We start from the raw sequence: 17,147 nt of genomic DNA, 5'->3' as shown, positions 1-17,147 counted from the left end.
CAGAGCATTTCATGATGGAAGGGACCCAGAAGGATCCTCAAGTCCTCCCTCCCTGCTCCTCACAGGGCTGCCTGCTGCTGAATCATGACTGGAAGTGTTGTCCAGACACTCCTTGAACTCTGGCACTGCTATGTGCAAACAATCCTTCCTCAGAAGCATTGCAGCTCTAAAGAATGTTGCCAAGATTTTCCCTACACAGTCATTTCCCCATCCAGAGGGGAAAAAAAAAAAAAAAAAAAAAAAAAGGGCAGTTCCTCAGGAAAATTATATTTAACACAGAATTTGTATTTTTGAGAACCTGAAAAAGTTGATAATGCTCCTTTAAGGAATGTCTGAAACAATGAGAAGCTTCCAATACTGAGCACACTTTCGCACAACCCCTTTCAGTGCTGGGAGTCTGGATTTCACCACATTATATGTTTGTGCAAACATGAAGAAATCACAACTTCTAGCACCACAGGGTTAAATAGATTGATAACTGTCAGGGGGAAACTGGCAGATGAAGAGTTAAAATAGTTTTTGAAGGAAAGTAAATCAATATATAATGCATCTTTCCAAATTCCTCAATTTTCATCCTTCTTAACACAAACAGTACTATTTTTAGACCATTAGTATGCATTGACAGACATTAGCACTTTAAAGTTTTCACTGGAAGTTCCTCCTACATTACCAAAACTGTGCATGTGTTACAACTTGCCTAATAAGGGCAAACTACAATATCTGAATATAATTTCTTAGGCCTGTCTCCCTTCTCATCCCAGTTACATCATACAGCATAGTACCATCTAATAAAACCATAGCTAACAAAGCAGAGAGGTATTTCTAGAATGTGTGCACCACTTTATCCAAACTAGAAACATTGCATTCCTGGTGAGTTGAGGGTATTATTGAGTTTTGTTATGAATTGCAGTTTTATTTTCCACTAGAACTTTCCATGTTCCAATGGAGGAAAAACAAATAAAAGGAAAACAAAACCCCACAAGTGCACATTCTATGTCTGTAAAAGGGTGCCCCTGAATGCTACATGAACAGCTTGCTGGGAGGTAAAGATCCGGTGCAAAACATCCCATTCAGCAGACATCAGTTCTACCTTGCATAATTCCATTACACACATATTAAGTGCAGTTTATTCATTTAAATAAAATATTCCATGAACTGTAGAGTATACCTACGCTGGTTATGAGAGGTATTACCAGAAATTAATTAGAGTCGTAACTTGTAAATAAACAATTTTATTGTTCATCTTCACAGATGTGAAAGACATACTACAGCATCCATTACTTTCAAATTACAAAGTTATTTAAACAAGATTAAAAAAATTAAATTAAGATTTTGATAAGGTGCTTAACCTCTTAACAGGACAAATTAACATTAAAAACCTTAATGAATTAATGTTATCCATCTACTCAGGTCTTGGTCAAAAGGAAATATAACATGACATACCCTAATACAATTAAATAAACTACTGTATCTGCCACTAATTGTCTGAGGTTTTGGGTTTAAGACAACTGTAAACTAAAAATGTATAAATATAAACAAAAACTTGCATCAACAGAGTCAGTTTTCAGCTATTGGCCTGAATGTTTCTACCGTATTCTGAATTACATTATTAAAAATACCTACAAGATATTTTATCCATTCAATTTTTTAGCAGTAGCAGACAAAACCTCTAAGGAATGTCAGCTTCGCTTGGAAAACCTTTTGGGGAGGTTTATAACTCGGCCATTTTAATTTCAATTTGTACAGGAACTCAGTGAAAAAAGCTTTAAGCTCAAAAAACTTCCTCCCCACAGTTAATTATTTAAATGTTTGTGAGGTTTCTGGTTTTAGTTATACACAAAAGAACAGGGCAATTTGGGATTTTAGATGCCTCTTTAAAAGAGCTTAACTATTATTTCCAAAAAATGAGGTTTTTCCAGACCATTAGCATGTAAACAATGACAGAGACATCTTGTTTTTTATATCTGATCAATAAAACAGTAACAGCCGAGTTACTAAGTCTGAGAAATAACAAAAAGGTTATAGTAAATATGCACTGCAGTTTATACTGTTGCATACACAGTCTATGTAAACCACAAAGTCCCATTCAGCGCAATGGGATTCTGCATGGCAAGATTTACATTGTAATGATTCTCCCAAAAACAACATGCTGTAAGCCATTTCACAGTTTTTTGCACATTGAAAATATCACACACAGTAGCAAGAAAATCATAGCATCTTTAATATGCAAAAATTTGAGAAATGGAATGTCATGTCAGTACACTGTAAACCTTTATGCAAAATATCGGTCAATGCATTGGCACTGCAGTGGCTCCACCAGCCCTGACAGTGACAGCATCAAAAACAGAAAATCAGGTTCCATTGACTCTCATCCAATGCAGCATCAATGGAAAAACCAGAGTAATGCAATTATATATCAGCTCTAAAGAACCAGTACAACCAAAATATCAAATCAGGTTTGGGGTAGGGACTGTTCATAGAGTGTGCCGGGGCTAAAGAACAGAAGTGCTTGTTAAAGAATTGCAGGCAGCAAGGCTACTTTGTTCAAATGCTGCTGTTAAAGAATGAAAATGCATACAAAAAAGCTGTATTAAAGATACATTAAGGCTCTGATTTAAATAATTGGAAAACAAAGATGTCCTGAATCAAGACTACTGTTCATCCTTAGCTTGCTTTACCATGCTTAGGCATTCAGCCCTTTTAAAATGCAAGATAATGCACAACTCGGAGTCAAGCAATGCCTGAACACAGTGCAATAAGCCAAAGACAAAATGGCAGCCTCCAGATCCTGCCAATATGCAGGTTTAAAAATCAGATCCTTAACATTATTTAAAAGTTTCTTTTTTGTATTTATTAAAATACACACTCTTGCAAAATGTATGGCTCATTGAGCAGTTCATAAAACACATACAAGCCTACAACACCAAATTCTTACAATAGAAAAGAAACTTCTTTCAAAAGAAGTTCTAAGTGATGTCAAAAACCCTGTTTCAAACACAAATCAAATTTGTGTGAGGGCCTGTTTCTAAGCCAGTCATAATTCCAGCTATAAAACTGGACCTTGGGACACTGGTCTCCTCATATTTGTTGCACTGAGACTATTTTGTTTTCTGTTAAGTTTTCTAACACAAAAGCTCATTATTGAAATTCAAGTCAACACTGTGTTTAGAGACAAATTCCATACTTCTGGCTCTGCCAGAAATGTAAACATAAGATAAATTTTCAGTTCCCTGTTATATCTGAAGGGGAAAATTTTAATGTTGTAGGTACTACATCTCCATGGCACACTCCAGTGGGAACTTTGCAAAAGAATCAAACTCTACCATTTCATACCTGCTCCAGGACTGGAGCTGTTTCTTTGTTGCCTTCCTTTTTTTCAGCACCATCTGCAACAACAGCTTTGGATGCCAATAAACCTTAGGAGAAAAGTTGCAGATATTTTAGTTAGAAGTACCTTGCAACAATAATTCATAGAGAAAGATGTAAAATATTGAGACTAGAAATATGAACTGCACAAATTTACAACTGAATCTTTCTGAAATGGCTCCACACAAAGCTGAACACTTTAAATTAGAAAAAGCAAAAAGTTAAAGGACATCCCAACAATGGCATGCTTACACAGGAAGCATTTCTTTGGCATATTTACTGACAAGAAGAAAATAAAATTATCAATTCTAAAATAAAGCTATGCCATTCTTCCAAAGCCCAAGCACTTGAGCTTTAAACCCAAATCTGTGACACATAAGTAAATTTTGAAATCAGAATTATTTACAAAACTTCTCTCTCTCCCCTTTCCAGTCTATGAGAAATTCACATCAGAATTTGTATTACTACTTCTTAATTATAACACATGCAAACCTTTCTTAGAGATAATACAAAAAGGGATTTAATTTCCTAACAAATATTCTCAGCAGTGGAGCTCCCAAATTACTTCCATAAGATGACCATATTGGGAGCAAATAATATATTAGAATATGTAAATTCATTCACCAAGTTATGTAAAATATCACTACTACAAAAAATCTGTAAAAGGGAATATAAATACAAGAAATCTTTCTGTCAGCGAAATATGGCAATAGCTTCAGTTGTGCCTCGCACAATAACTTTAACTGCCTAACAGTGCAGAGACAGAAGTTCTACACCATTAAGAAAATACAGAACTGATAAAACCTAAAAAACAAATCTGAATAAAAATTTCTAATATTATCTCTGGGAATGTCAATATTAGGAGTGAGGAGTTCAAGTCCTCCACATTAACTTCACAAATTCAGAGGGAATTGCTATTGCATTCCATAAAAAATTAGATATGGCCAAAATTAATTTAAGGTTCACAATGTCCATGGAATTATAAATTAGTGAAATGTGGGCTCTCAGGAACTGTTCAAGACATTAAAGCAAAACAAAAAAATTTCAGCATTCAACAGTAAACACCAAGTGTTTTATCTCATTTACTTTTTATGTTAGATTAAGTTATGCTTTATTTTAGGTTAACTGAAAAGCAGAAACTTACTTAGTCCTATTAGATAAATCTAAATTATCAGGTAAGATTTTAATTCTGCATTATACTAAATAAAAGATTTAGGTTTTACAGACTTAAATAAACATTTTAAACTTAAATTATCCCATTTATATCAAGCTGCAAAAATTGCAGCATTCTTTATCTTTGCAATCATGCATTTGTATCAAAAAGTGTAAAATAATTTTCAAAGTCAAGTGAAGTTGAGTTTTGAATACAAAAAAAAAAAAAACCAAAAAAAAAAAAAACCACCAAAAAAAACCAAACTACAGTTTGTGAGGAAGAGTTTGTGGTTCTGTAAGCCATAGGTTGCCCAGAGAAGAGTGTCCCATCCCTAGGGGAGTTCAAGGCCAGTCTGGATGGGCCTTAGAGAAAGCTGGTCTAGTGGATAATGTTGTAATTAGATGACCTTTAAGTTCTCTTCCAAGCCAGACCATTCTGTGATTCTCAGATTCTCTGATTTTTAGTTTTAGCTAGATGATCCCTGCACAGAAATTCAAACTATTAAATCCATCTAGATTCAGATCTGTCAATATATAATCCTTATGATTTCATTTTTCTCTACATCATGAAGTATTTTTCTAAGCAGGCACCATGCCTGTAGGACAAAGCATCTTCACAAGCTACTGCACATCAGGACTACAGGTTCACCACCCTGTCTGTAAGAGCACCTAACAAAGCAAAAGCAGGGAGTGGCACAGTGAATCAGGAGTATGTTGTTCTGCAAGCTCACTGCAACCGTTATCTGGTTTTAGGTACCAGCACAGAACGAGAAGACATAGAAGCAAGCATTCCAACAGAGGCAAAAACTGATTGGAAGACGACATTAGTATGTGCTTAGCAGGAGATATTCTTCACCTTTGGGAAATGTAATTGCTACCAGTGATAGTAGCAAAAGAAAGGGCAAAGGAAACAACTTTATTTTGTTGAATGGTGAGAAAGAACACCTGATGCAGCTGTGAGCCTTGTGGCAGACAAGAAAACCCTTCTCCATCAAATGCTGAACTGAAAACCAGGGAACATACAGCTTCCTGAAATAGTGTCTTACACTATTTCCCCAATACAGCCATAAAAGGTGGTAAATGTTTTCCTAACAGTTACAATTCTTTTATTAATCTGTAGCCACTCCAGTGGGTACACCAGCATGGTTCCCAACCTTCATTCAAATCTAAAAGCCTGTGCTGGAGACAAAAATGTCACAATGCAAGTGTATACTGATATACAATATATCGTATATACAAGCATTTAACACATAGGAAATAAACATGTGACAAGAAAAAGTTTGATCATTAGCAGTCACATTTTCAAAATGTACTGTTATAAAAGACTTATTATGGTATGAACTGCAGAAGTGTGTTAATTTGAGAACAGATACACAAAGTTATCTACAAGGCAAGACAAATTTCTTCTCATAGTTAAAGGATTAGTACACTTTCACTGAAAGGTAACACATCCTCTGCTAGCCAGGTATGTCTTTTGGAGACAGACACACTTTTTAAAATGGAAACACAGTCAATGGCTGCAAAATCATGGTTTGATGGTTCAGTTCAGTCTGTATGAACCTGTGTCACTACTATGATTCTCATAATGCTCCTAAGGTAGTAAGAATCTATCCACAAGCACAGGCAATACAATTTCTAAAGGTAAAGTTTTTTCAGCCGGTTTTGGTATCTGTTGCTACTAACTGCTATTGGAAAGAAATTAACAGAGCTCTGTCAGTACACAGCTCTAGTCTCTACATCTTATACTACCACTGCTCATGGCAGCAATTAAATTGGAACTTAACTGAAAATGTACATAGCATGGGAAAGGAGAAGAGAAATGAGGCTGATAAATTTGACATCCATTAACAAAACTTGGAACCAAAGAAGGACCCTTCCAGGAATGGCAATCCTGGAGGCAGAAGATGGGTTTTTTTCTAAAGACTGCTTTCTTTGTATGAAAAGAACAGATCCTTTTCATCCTTTCTTAGATGAAAAGCTGAACAGTGGATGAAAGAGCTGGACATGAGCTGCCAACACTCTCCTGGGCTGCATCAAAAGCCCTGTGGGCAGCAGGATCAGGGAGGTGATTCTGCCCCTCTGCTCTGCTCAGACCCCACCTGCACTGCTGTGTCCAGCTCATGGGTCCCAGCACAGGAAGGACATGGACCTGCTGGAGTGAGTCCAGGGGAGGGACCCAGAGGTGTCAGAGGGCTGGGAGCACCTCTTCTGTGAGCAAAGGCTGAAAGAATTGGGATTATACAGCTTGGAAAACAGAAGGCTCCAGGGAGACCTTATAGCCTAAAGGGGGTCTACAAGAGAGCTGGAGAAGGACATTTTAGAGGGGCATGTTGTGATAGGACAAAAGGGAATAGATTCAAACCTAAAGAGAGTATGTTTAGATTAGATAGGAGGAGGAAATTCTTTCCTATGAGGGTGGTGAGGCACAGGTTGCCCATAGAAGCTGTGGATGCCCCATCCCTGGAAGTGTGCAAGGCCAGGCTGGATGAGGCTTTGAGCAACCAGGTCTAGTGGAAAGTGTCCCTGCTCATGGCAGCAAGGTTTGAAGCAGGTGAACTTTAAGGTCCTTTCCAACCCAAACTATTTCATGATTCATAGCATTTTATTTTTCTGGTTGAGAGACTGAAACAGAACCATTCTCATAAGAAAACTGACTAAACATCCTCCACTGCAGAGCAATGAAAGACTGGGTAAGCCAAAACAAGTACGAAAAAAACCTCTCACTATGCAGTTTAGCAAATTTGGTTATTTTTGCTTTACAGAAACAAGAATTTTTATCTACTTTCAAAAAAAAATCCCAAGAAAAAAAGCCCCTCTCAATTTGTAGCACAGAAAAGTTTACCAGCCTTCACACGAAATACTATTGACTAGAATAATGAGTGGAATTAATTTCTATCTTACAGTGTGTCCAAGGGTTCCTCTGTTAAGGGAGGGACTTCACAACTTTTTTCAACCCAGCTTTTGAAATGCACCTGATACTTTCTGAGCACAGGTACAAACATAAGACTTTGTCCTAAATACTAACAGGATCAAAGCTATCAACACAACTTTCTTATTTGGAGGACTATAATTTGAAATAATTTTTTCACAGGTAAGTAAATTTCTACTAAATTCTGGAATAAATGCATTTTTCAGCTTTTAAAGAGAAATTATTTCATTTCCTGTTGTATAGAGTGTATTCTGTACTAACATCCCTGTTTTCCATTAATATCTTTGAGCAATAAAGATATAGAATGAATGCTTAGACATTGAAAAAAATCAGATCTTTATAGCTTCAATTTGTAGGGATGTTTATTTCCAAGCAAGAATTTTACTTCAGGAAAAAATATTTTCTGTTTCTCCACAGCTAACCACAGCTTTAATTTACAGTAATATACAATTCATCACATTATTAAGAAGTTGTATAAACCCGAATTCACCCAATAATGGAAAAAACTGTACATCTTGAGGTAAAATATGCTCAAGAAATTCATCAATTCAGGAGGGCTACTATACTAAAAAACTAAAAAGACCAAGTACAGTCTGTGACCAATTTATCAACTAGGTAGATTTTACCGTTTATGAATTCCTTTAAAATTCTAAACAAGTACAGACAGCAGTGACCATCTGCCTCATGAATGTGCTTCTATGCAATCTACTTCAGCACCTTCTTTACAAGCATGAATATTTCACTGCATGAAAAAGGAACAAAGTCAACAACAAAAAAAGTCTTTTACCAGTGATCTTGTTTAGGCGAGCTCTCTTTGCCTGAAATGAGTTGCCTAGATTACTTTTCCTCTTGTGTGATAACGTGCTCTCTGCCTGTACAAAGGCCATCTTTGGAACATCCACTACAGGAAATCCTACTTCTAAACACAAGAAAAACCTCATTAACTCACATTTCATAAATGCATAACATTCAAAATATTTAAATATTTCAAAACTGCTAATAGAATACTGTAGTAAAGAAACTTCAAATGCTTATAAAAAAGGAAAACTATACATTCTGAAGATCTAGAATTACATACTGAAACAATAAATGAAGATTACCTCAAAATTTGTAATTTTTACTGAATGTTATGAGAAATAAACATTAAAGACTTAAAATGAACAAATCTTATCAACTTAGATACAGTTTCAAACACCCTTGAATATGGATATATCATGGATATTAGAATTCTTTTTGTCATAAAACACAATCAGGGATTATCTCACAGGTAAGAAAAGATGCAGGAATATCAACCAAACTTTACAATGAAGTCATTAATAAAAAGCCATGTTTTGCTCTTGATAAAGCTAGTCAGAAGTTTAGCACAAGCAGTAAATAATGACTGAACTAAATTTATCTGATAAAAATAGTTTCTGAACTGATTACCATTATGTATCAGAAAGTTATCATAACAGCAAATGTGACATTTTCCTCTAGAAATATTATTACTTAACTGCAAAATTAGCAACAGGAGTTCAACACTACAGAAAAAAAAAATTTGTTTTTAGAGGATGTGCTTTTACCAAATGTGTCACTAGATGTAGGCTCCTCTTCCTTTTTTTGGACTTCCTGCATGATTGTAGAGGTTGAGGTTTCTTCCTTTTTTGAAGGGACTTTTAGCCATTTTCTGTCCTCTTTATCTTTATTGCTGTTTGCACTGGTTCTAGGTTTACTTCCTGCTTTGTTCTTGGCTGCTGCTGCAGCAGCAGCTTTGACCAAAGCTATCCAATCCTCCAAAAAGGAAAAAATGGTGAGTAAGTATTATAAAGTGCCTAAGACTCAAACAGAAAATACGCATAAACCCAGTGAACTTTATCTAGAAATGTTCAAATGAAATTAATTTATTTTTATGGTTTCTACTGAAAGAGTGGTAAAATCGACCTTCCCAAATTTCCAAATAAACTTGAAGTATTATCAGTATGTCACATGGATAGAAAGAAAAAACATCTTTCAAAGAAACCACTGTATATAGAATTCTGGCTGTACACATTCCCTGTTAAATTACTTTTTGTGTCATTGCTTTAGAAACCCAAGAGCTCCCAATCCCAGAAGATTGACATTTTTCTTACCCTTCTGGCTCTGAAACACACAATTCCATAGTTGTTGACCTATTATGCAAAGCTACAGTCGGCTCAAAGCAGTGTCCAGCTGCATGGAATTCCTCCTGAACTAAATTGATAAACCAGGGATAACTCCTACCTCATTACACCTTTGTTTCTAGAGCAGCTACAGACTCTTTTACTCTTTTTGTATTACATGTTACAGGTTTCACTCACTAACTTCAATTAAGTACTCTATAAAATGTTTGAATTTCACAATCTGTATTTAAGGTAATTAAGCGTCATTTTGCATAATTGCTTACTTGTACCATACGGAAACATTCAAAGGGTAAACAATACATCCCACTCTCATCTACTTTTTGGCACTTAGACCAAGTCAAGCCACCCTACAAGCAAATGGAGAGAGCTTCCTAGGCTGAGCCAAGCTCTTACCACTAGTTTAGAGCATTGAGACTACAGCCATATGTCTCCTGAATGTTAGGGATCAATCTGACTGCAAACATTGTAACTTGATCCTTTTGACTAAAGTATTTTTTAAATTTTCTATAACACTGAGGTACAGAATTCCTCCATGGAGAAGTTATGTGCAATATAAAAGGCAGTAGAAATGATCAACCAGTCAGAATGAAGCATCTGAGTGCTCTGAATTACAAGTACTACCACACACAAAAAAAAAAATGAAAAAGACTTTTTGTCTAGTTACCCATGAGTGCTTCACAAATTGTGCTTTTTTTTTCCCCAACTGCACACAGACTATTTTATTCTGGAATATCTCCTTGCTGTTATGTCATCACACGAGATACCTAAAGTAGACTGATTTTACAAATCTTGTTCCAATGCAACTGTTTCCCCACTCATTATACATTACAAGCCTTTCAAGTTTCTGTTCTGTTGAGGGTTTCTTTGCCTTCTTTGACACATGAGGAAATCATAACACAAATACAGCATATTTGTGCAATACATACTCCTCCTTGCATTATGTTTTTCCTTCTCCGTAGTTCAATACTTCTGAATCACTGCTTTACAAGGGTCATGTCTCTTCTTTGCACCAACTTAGGTACTTAGAAACAACAACAGTTTTGATTCCTCTAAGATAAAGTGCTCCATGTCCACACTGTCAATGCAAGATGCAGACACTCACACTAGCCAGCAGCAAAGTTTGGAAGCATTTTGGCAATGCTCACACAACAGGCAACTACTGAGGCCACATGGTGACATGCCAGCCCAAACGAGCATGTCTAAATGCCAGGTGCATAGTCAGTCAAAAGCACACCTCTCTTTTGGCCAGCTACCTATTAGCTCCAGTCCATCCAGAGCCTTGCCCATCCAGCAGGACAAAAAAAGGATTGAGCTAGTTGTGGTGCCGAGGAATTAGGAGACCTGAGAGTAGAAGTCTTACACTGTACCCTGGCTAAGGGTGAAGAGGATCAGTAACATGGCTGGAGATTAGATCTTATGATAAAAGTGGGAAGGGGAAGTAGTGCAGCCTGTGTCAAAACAGCTTCTAAAGAGCATCCTAATTTTCAGTCAAGCTAAGCACCCTGATTCAGAAAATAATAAGCTTCAAAAGACAATGCTGAACCAAGTATCCTGGTCTAAGCAGCTGGTGCAACACGGAAAGGAGTTTTGTGATTTTCTTTGTATTTTATTTCACTATTTGGATACTATTCTTACAACATGGAGCTTACACCAGCAGGACATATAACGATGAAGCAAACAAGGGTTGAACATTCAGAAACCAGAGAAGAGAGACATTCATTATGGTGACAGTTACACTTTTTTCCTAGATTAACATGTAAATTTAAACTCCGTGAAGAGAACCTGAAGCAGCTGGGATGGTCAAAATTAAAATGAGAGATTCCTTCCAACTTAAAACAACTTTGTGATTCTGAATCGTTCAGAAACTCTGTGGGTCCATTTTTGTTTTGGCTCTGGAATAAGCACACACGCACTAAAGTGACACAGTTAATGCCTGCTTTTTAACCATGAATTACTGCTGAGTGATTGCTCAGCAGCACAGCTCCTGACATGTGAGAATTATTTAGCATCTAAGATGGTAATGTGACTATATTTCTTTTGTAGAGCCCAGGAATTCCTCCTTCAAAAGAATACATTTGTGTCTTTTTCAGAATTTTTACCAAGAAATTAACAAAACAATTGAAGAATAATAGTGAGATCCTAAAGCATGATAAATTCTGAAATCTGCCTCAAGGTAATAGTATGGTATCTATTCTATCAACCATAATAACAGGACACTAAATATCACAGGAATCACAGAAACTAGTCACAAATTTTAATAGTAGGAAAATTTCCCAGATCATACAAAGCCAAGGGCCCAAATATGAACACATTAGAAATTAAGAGTAAAAGCAAAATCCTTCTAAGAGAAGTTTTCCCTACTTTTCTTTCATTTCCTGACATTGTCTCCCTATTGGAAGAAGTTGTGTAACTCTGAACCAGCTACTCTGCGCCATCCAGCCTGATTTCCCACTTCCATCAGTATCTCACCTCAGTGAGCTTCTCATTTACATATGTAACTTCAAAAAATATAGAATAAAATACATTCAAAAATGTGTATTTCCTTCTTTTTCTTTCTTACTAAAATTCAGCTTTCAAGTAAGCTGAGAAAACTGACAGGAGAATAGTAATGACCCACAGCAGTTAGAAAACAAAGCATTACTTTATGACTACTGAGGAAAACTGTCATTATGCTAATTAGATTCACTAAATCAAAACACAGGAAATTGCACGATCAAGAAATACATCAGCAGAAATTACTTAACGGCCTTACACATCAATTGGCTAAAAAACTTGTATTTTAAAATATTCCTTGTATAACCATAATCCTGCAACAATGGGAAGGCAAAACAAGAATAATTTCCAAAATCCAATCCTTGCGTCAGCAGCAGAATTCACACATACATCGCTCTCCCTTCACCTGCCTACAACCACCACCTTTTTGCTTCCCCACAGTTCTAAAGATTCAGCTGCTTTTTCCTCTTCTGTCACACCATAACTTCCAACTCCCACACATCCATGCATACACATACATAAAACATGAATCTATTGACTGGCTGATTCCACATCAAGCCTGGATTCCTTACCCTCACCTTTCAATTCTACAGTCTGCCCCACCTACATCTTGGCTCACATTGTCTCCTGTCACATCTTCTTTTTTCCTCTGGCCCATTCGCAAATCCATGCTTTTTCCTCAGCTTCCTCTTCCTGTGTGCCAAGTCCCCTCCCTCTCCTTCAAATCCCTCCTCAAAACTCACTTCTTTTGGTTCGATTTCCGTCACTAATCTCAGCTCCGGCGCTATCTGCTCCCTCTCGCGCGCCTGATTACATCGAAGATAAAACAAAAAACATGAAACAGAAAAGGTAAGTTATCCAAATACTTCATGTGTGCTCTCATAAGGGCAGTCTCAATATCCCTTTTTTCCCCTCTCTGTACTACAGTAGTCCCAGACCTGTGCGATTTTGATTAATTTGTGCTTGTCTGAACCACAGCTGAGCCTCAAGAGTCATTGCACTGAGACAGAAATATTTTTCACTCTTTAAAAATTTTGCCTTTCCACCCTCATTACTGAATTTTATTAGAACACACTTCTGCTGCAACTCAGAAATAGTTTGAGTGCTACAGCACTTACAGTCTCTTCCTTCAAGTCACACTAAGCTCAAATCAAAGTATTAACTAATCTCTATCTCTCTCCAAGCAATTTGAATTCTGCATGCTTAGCACACACCCTCCACAAAGATCTTAAAATTTGTTAGATTTATTGATGTACTAGAACTTGAAGTATCTTAAGCTTACACTCCTCTCAGGAAATGTATTTTTTAGTTTGGATACACATAAAATATAAGTTATAAGTTTAAATGAAGCATGAAGTGTTGCATCTGACAACTCTACTTAATTTTTTCAAATCAGTTTACAGTCTTGACATTTTTGCAACCTATACATAGATTTTAGTAAATATTTTCTTACAAAATAAATAATGGAAAAGAACAAAAACATCAATGGGAGCTTGAGGCTTAAACAAAGCTCAGTCTCAGATACCTGATTTTCAACCAAATCTTAGTTCATGTTTTCATTCTGAAATAACACAAAAACGCTTAGAAAAACAAACATTTTTCCATTGCATTATATGAAAAAGAAGTTGCAAGAAAAATTATATCTTTGCCTTTGAAAGCTACAAACTTTCATGCTTATTTCTTATTTTTCAGGATTAAATGCTACAATTAGTATCAATCACCATTACAGAAAGCAGAGTTCAAGTTGCTCTTGTATCCAGACAACTTAAAAATTCTAAATCCATCTCACAAAGTGTAAATTTGTGCCCCCAATTCCTTCTCAAGATTTCACTGAAGCAGCCTACATTCAACCCCCAAGATGCATAAGTGGCACCATAACTCTCAACTACTGAGAAAAATTAGAAATAACAGATGAGCTGGACTGCCACCAAACAAGTCTGGACAACATAATGGTTGTGAAGTAATGGATTTACTGTTTTATTTTTATGCTGAAATTGCCTATGGCCTAAAGAGTAGTAACTCAAGATTAGACACAACATTGCTCCCTAGAAAAAGCACAGGACAGAATCAGGGAGCTCTTTCCACTGTAACAAAAGGCTTATTTCTTTTCAGTCACAAACACATTACCCAAGTTTTGCTTTTTGTAAGTAAAAGGAACACTCAAGCTTCCTAACTTACTGTCATACTGACAGTATTCCTTGAAATACTACACACTGGTTCAACGGAGTTACTGTAAGACTGCAGCAAGAAGCCAGGGTTAGTGTGACTATAGATTTCAGTTTAATCTCCTCCAGGAAGCATCTTTTAAATAATGCAGTGGTGTCTGCACCAAGTTCCAGTGTCCCTTGCATAGTGGATCAACCCTACCATACAGCTACCTTTACCCTGAAGGCCAGAACGTGGAGATGCTTTCAAGCCAATTCAATTATCCATCTGCTCTGGTCACAATAGGGCTGGCTACAATGGTAATTATGAAATATTTGAAGTCTGCAAAGTTAAGAGTATTCTGAAGAAAACTAAGAGCAAATAAAGACTAGTTTTCATGGATTTTGTCTCAAATAGTTTCAGTGGAGTAATTTCTCATTAAATATGAAAACACAGTTACCATGCAAGATAAATGCAATGGCATATGTACTGAAAGCATGTAAGAGTTTTCAATGACATTTCCCTTTCACAAGTAAAGATAGGCCTAGTGACTAAATCATGTCTTCTGCTTCATAATCTCCCTCAACTCCTATTCAGCATCTCTTCTTTATCAGTAACTGGATGTTATAAGAGACAAAATACTTATCTGATTGCCTGAAAGTTCTGATTTCTGGTAAAAACCCCGAAGTCATGTTTGCAATAACATGTGGGCAAAAAGCTCTCATAGTAGCAAACAAAAGACATGGGGAGAGAGTGAGGAATAAATAAAATTAAAAAAAAGAAAAGAATCAACAGCAGCACAGACTGCTGACAAGCTAAAGCTTTTTTCCTGAAAAGATACCAGAGAGAAAAGTCATTGGATGTCCCTGGTTTTGTAAACTCTGTAAGACAAGGCTTTGTGAACAGATTAGTTGGCAATGGAGTGTCCAGCAGCCAGACATTTCAGTGAAGCAAGGCCACTTGAGCAGCACACTCTGAGGCATCATCCATAAACAGGTGAAGCAAGGCAGTGCAGGGCCTAGAATAAAGACTAAACTAAATCTAGTATGCTACTGACACTTCTATGGTCTCATGATATTAAAACAAACAAACAAACAATGAAAACCGAAACAACTACACAAAACCTAACAAAGCAATTGCTTTAAGTATTCTTACCTGCCCTTTTGCATCCTCTGGCATAGATTTGATATGCATCCTTTTAAGACATCGAATAACACCATCATAGAATTGCACTGTGAATGTTCCTAGAAATGATTGATGATCATTATGAGTACTCAAGAAACAAACACACTTTGTTACTATGAAAGCTTTGTGTTTTGCATGTTACTTTGTATGACAAGAGCAATCAAGTGTTACCACCAGTCAGGAGCAAGAGAGGTACAAAAAAACAAAACATGGCCTCAATGAAACCCTGCTTTAATACCATTACTCTTTGTCCAGCTGGGCAATTTCAAGTATGTTTAAACTATTGAGTCACTTCTGCTCATAATTCATTGAAATAGTAATGTAATGTTTAAGATGCTGCACTAGGGAAACAGTTCAACTTTCATCCAAGTCCTCATTTGCTCTAAACTACAGTGAAAACGTTGATTTCTTATGCTCATTAGAAATATCACCATTGTGAAGTATTTAATCTGTGTTCCTTGATTTTCTTATTTTGATTGTTTTTCTTCAATAAAGAGAACTAAAACACTTGTGAAAATTTAAATAGAACATTAACTGAAATCAACAACAGTACAAAATACTCCTAAAACTCTGCACAGGAGCTTCTGATCACTGAAACAGTAAAAACATTTAAAAAAGCATTTTGTCTTCTAGGAGGAATTTCAGTTTTCAAATTTGATACAGATAAAAGACAAACATTTTACTAAATTAAATACATAAAAACATTTTCATTTAATATTGGGGCAGAGAGAAAAACTTTATAACCATATCACTTTTTAAAGCAGACTAAATCTACAGCACAGCATTTTCAAGCAGACCTTACCAATGGAACACTGCAATACATACCCTCTTTATTAATTGCTTCAATCTTTGCAGGGTAATATCGACAGTCTGTCCAACGAGCTAGGACTTCTTCTCCAGGTTTAAAATCCTATTTTAAACAAATTTAGTAATTAATATTTTTTTTTCCCCTAAAAATTAAGGATTATGTGCTAGAGAGTTTTAATGTAGGAAAACAAGTAGAGCAGTTTACAAAAGTCTAAGATAAAATAAATGTACCACTTACAACAAATTCTTCATCATCCTTCAGCCCCTCTTTCCTTAATGCTGGTCGCTCCAAAGGTCGCAACCTGTTGCTGTCCCAGTAAATCCACTCATCGTAGCGATGGCTCCAGCGTTCAAAATGCACCAACATCTTCCCCTCTTCATAATCTATCTTCTCAATTCGAGATGGATACCTGGAGTGTTAAACAAACTGCTAAGTCTCAAAGGTTTCTTTCTTGGTTTAGTACAATAGTGCCTATATGACCTTCCAGAAAGTTGTATTAACACTTCGTACTGAAAACTTTCTAAGTCTGAAAAAGGCTAAGTAACTGAAACAACTGGATAACATTTAGTTCAAGAATCTATAAACAACATTGCAAATTGGAATCAGGCAGAATTCAGCTCCTTCTGCCCTTCAGAGAAGTAGTGAAACAGATTCAAAAGTGCACAGAATCTCGTAAAAAAAAGAAAGTTAATTACATCACTGATTTTTTTTTACCAGCACTTATATTCAGGCTGCTCTAAAGTCAACAGCGTGTATGGAAAAGACCACAGGAAAAGGACAGCTGCCTTTAACTTTCACAACCTGTTTTTCAAACCAAGTACTACTGTGAACCAATAGTAAAAGAGCAGAGCACGAGCAACCAATTTCCAATCTTACTGCAAATTCTTTAGCTAGAAAGGCAACTGATCTATATAGGGAACCTGTCAACACC

General features: G+C 36.3%; 1 protein-coding gene across 5 annotated transcripts in view; it reads right to left on the bottom strand.

The window, feature by feature from the left end:
- The window catches only part of PHF20L1 (PHD finger protein 20 like 1), a 56,420-nt gene that overhangs the window by 31,516 nt on the left and 7,757 nt on the right, over positions 1–17,147 (bottom strand). For 3 of the 5 annotated variants that reach the window (XM_053996866.1, XM_053996873.1, XM_053996892.1), the window contains 7 exons: positions 16,454–16,625; positions 16,234–16,318; positions 15,379–15,467; positions 12,822–12,884; positions 9,010–9,217; positions 8,235–8,366; positions 3,334–3,416 (listed from right to left, as the gene is read on the bottom strand). In XM_053996866.1, the coding sequence (XP_053852841.1) occupies positions 3,334–3,416; positions 8,235–8,366; positions 9,010–9,217; positions 12,822–12,884; positions 15,379–15,467; positions 16,234–16,318; positions 16,454–16,625 (832 nt within the window). The remainder of the gene's footprint in view (positions 1–3,333; positions 3,417–8,234; positions 8,367–9,009; positions 9,218–12,821; positions 12,885–15,378; positions 15,468–16,233; positions 16,319–16,453; positions 16,626–17,147) is intronic. The other 2 variants (XM_053996883.1, XM_053996901.1) reach the window with 1 other exon arrangement.

Source organism: Vidua macroura, chromosome 1 (assembly GCF_024509145.1).
Source record: "Vidua macroura isolate BioBank_ID:100142 chromosome 1, ASM2450914v1, whole genome shotgun sequence".
Lineage (NCBI taxonomy): Eukaryota > Metazoa > Chordata > Aves > Passeriformes > Viduidae > Vidua > Vidua macroura.
The sequence above is the reverse complement of the archived record's forward strand: the minus strand, read 5'-3'. Positions and strand labels throughout refer to the sequence as shown.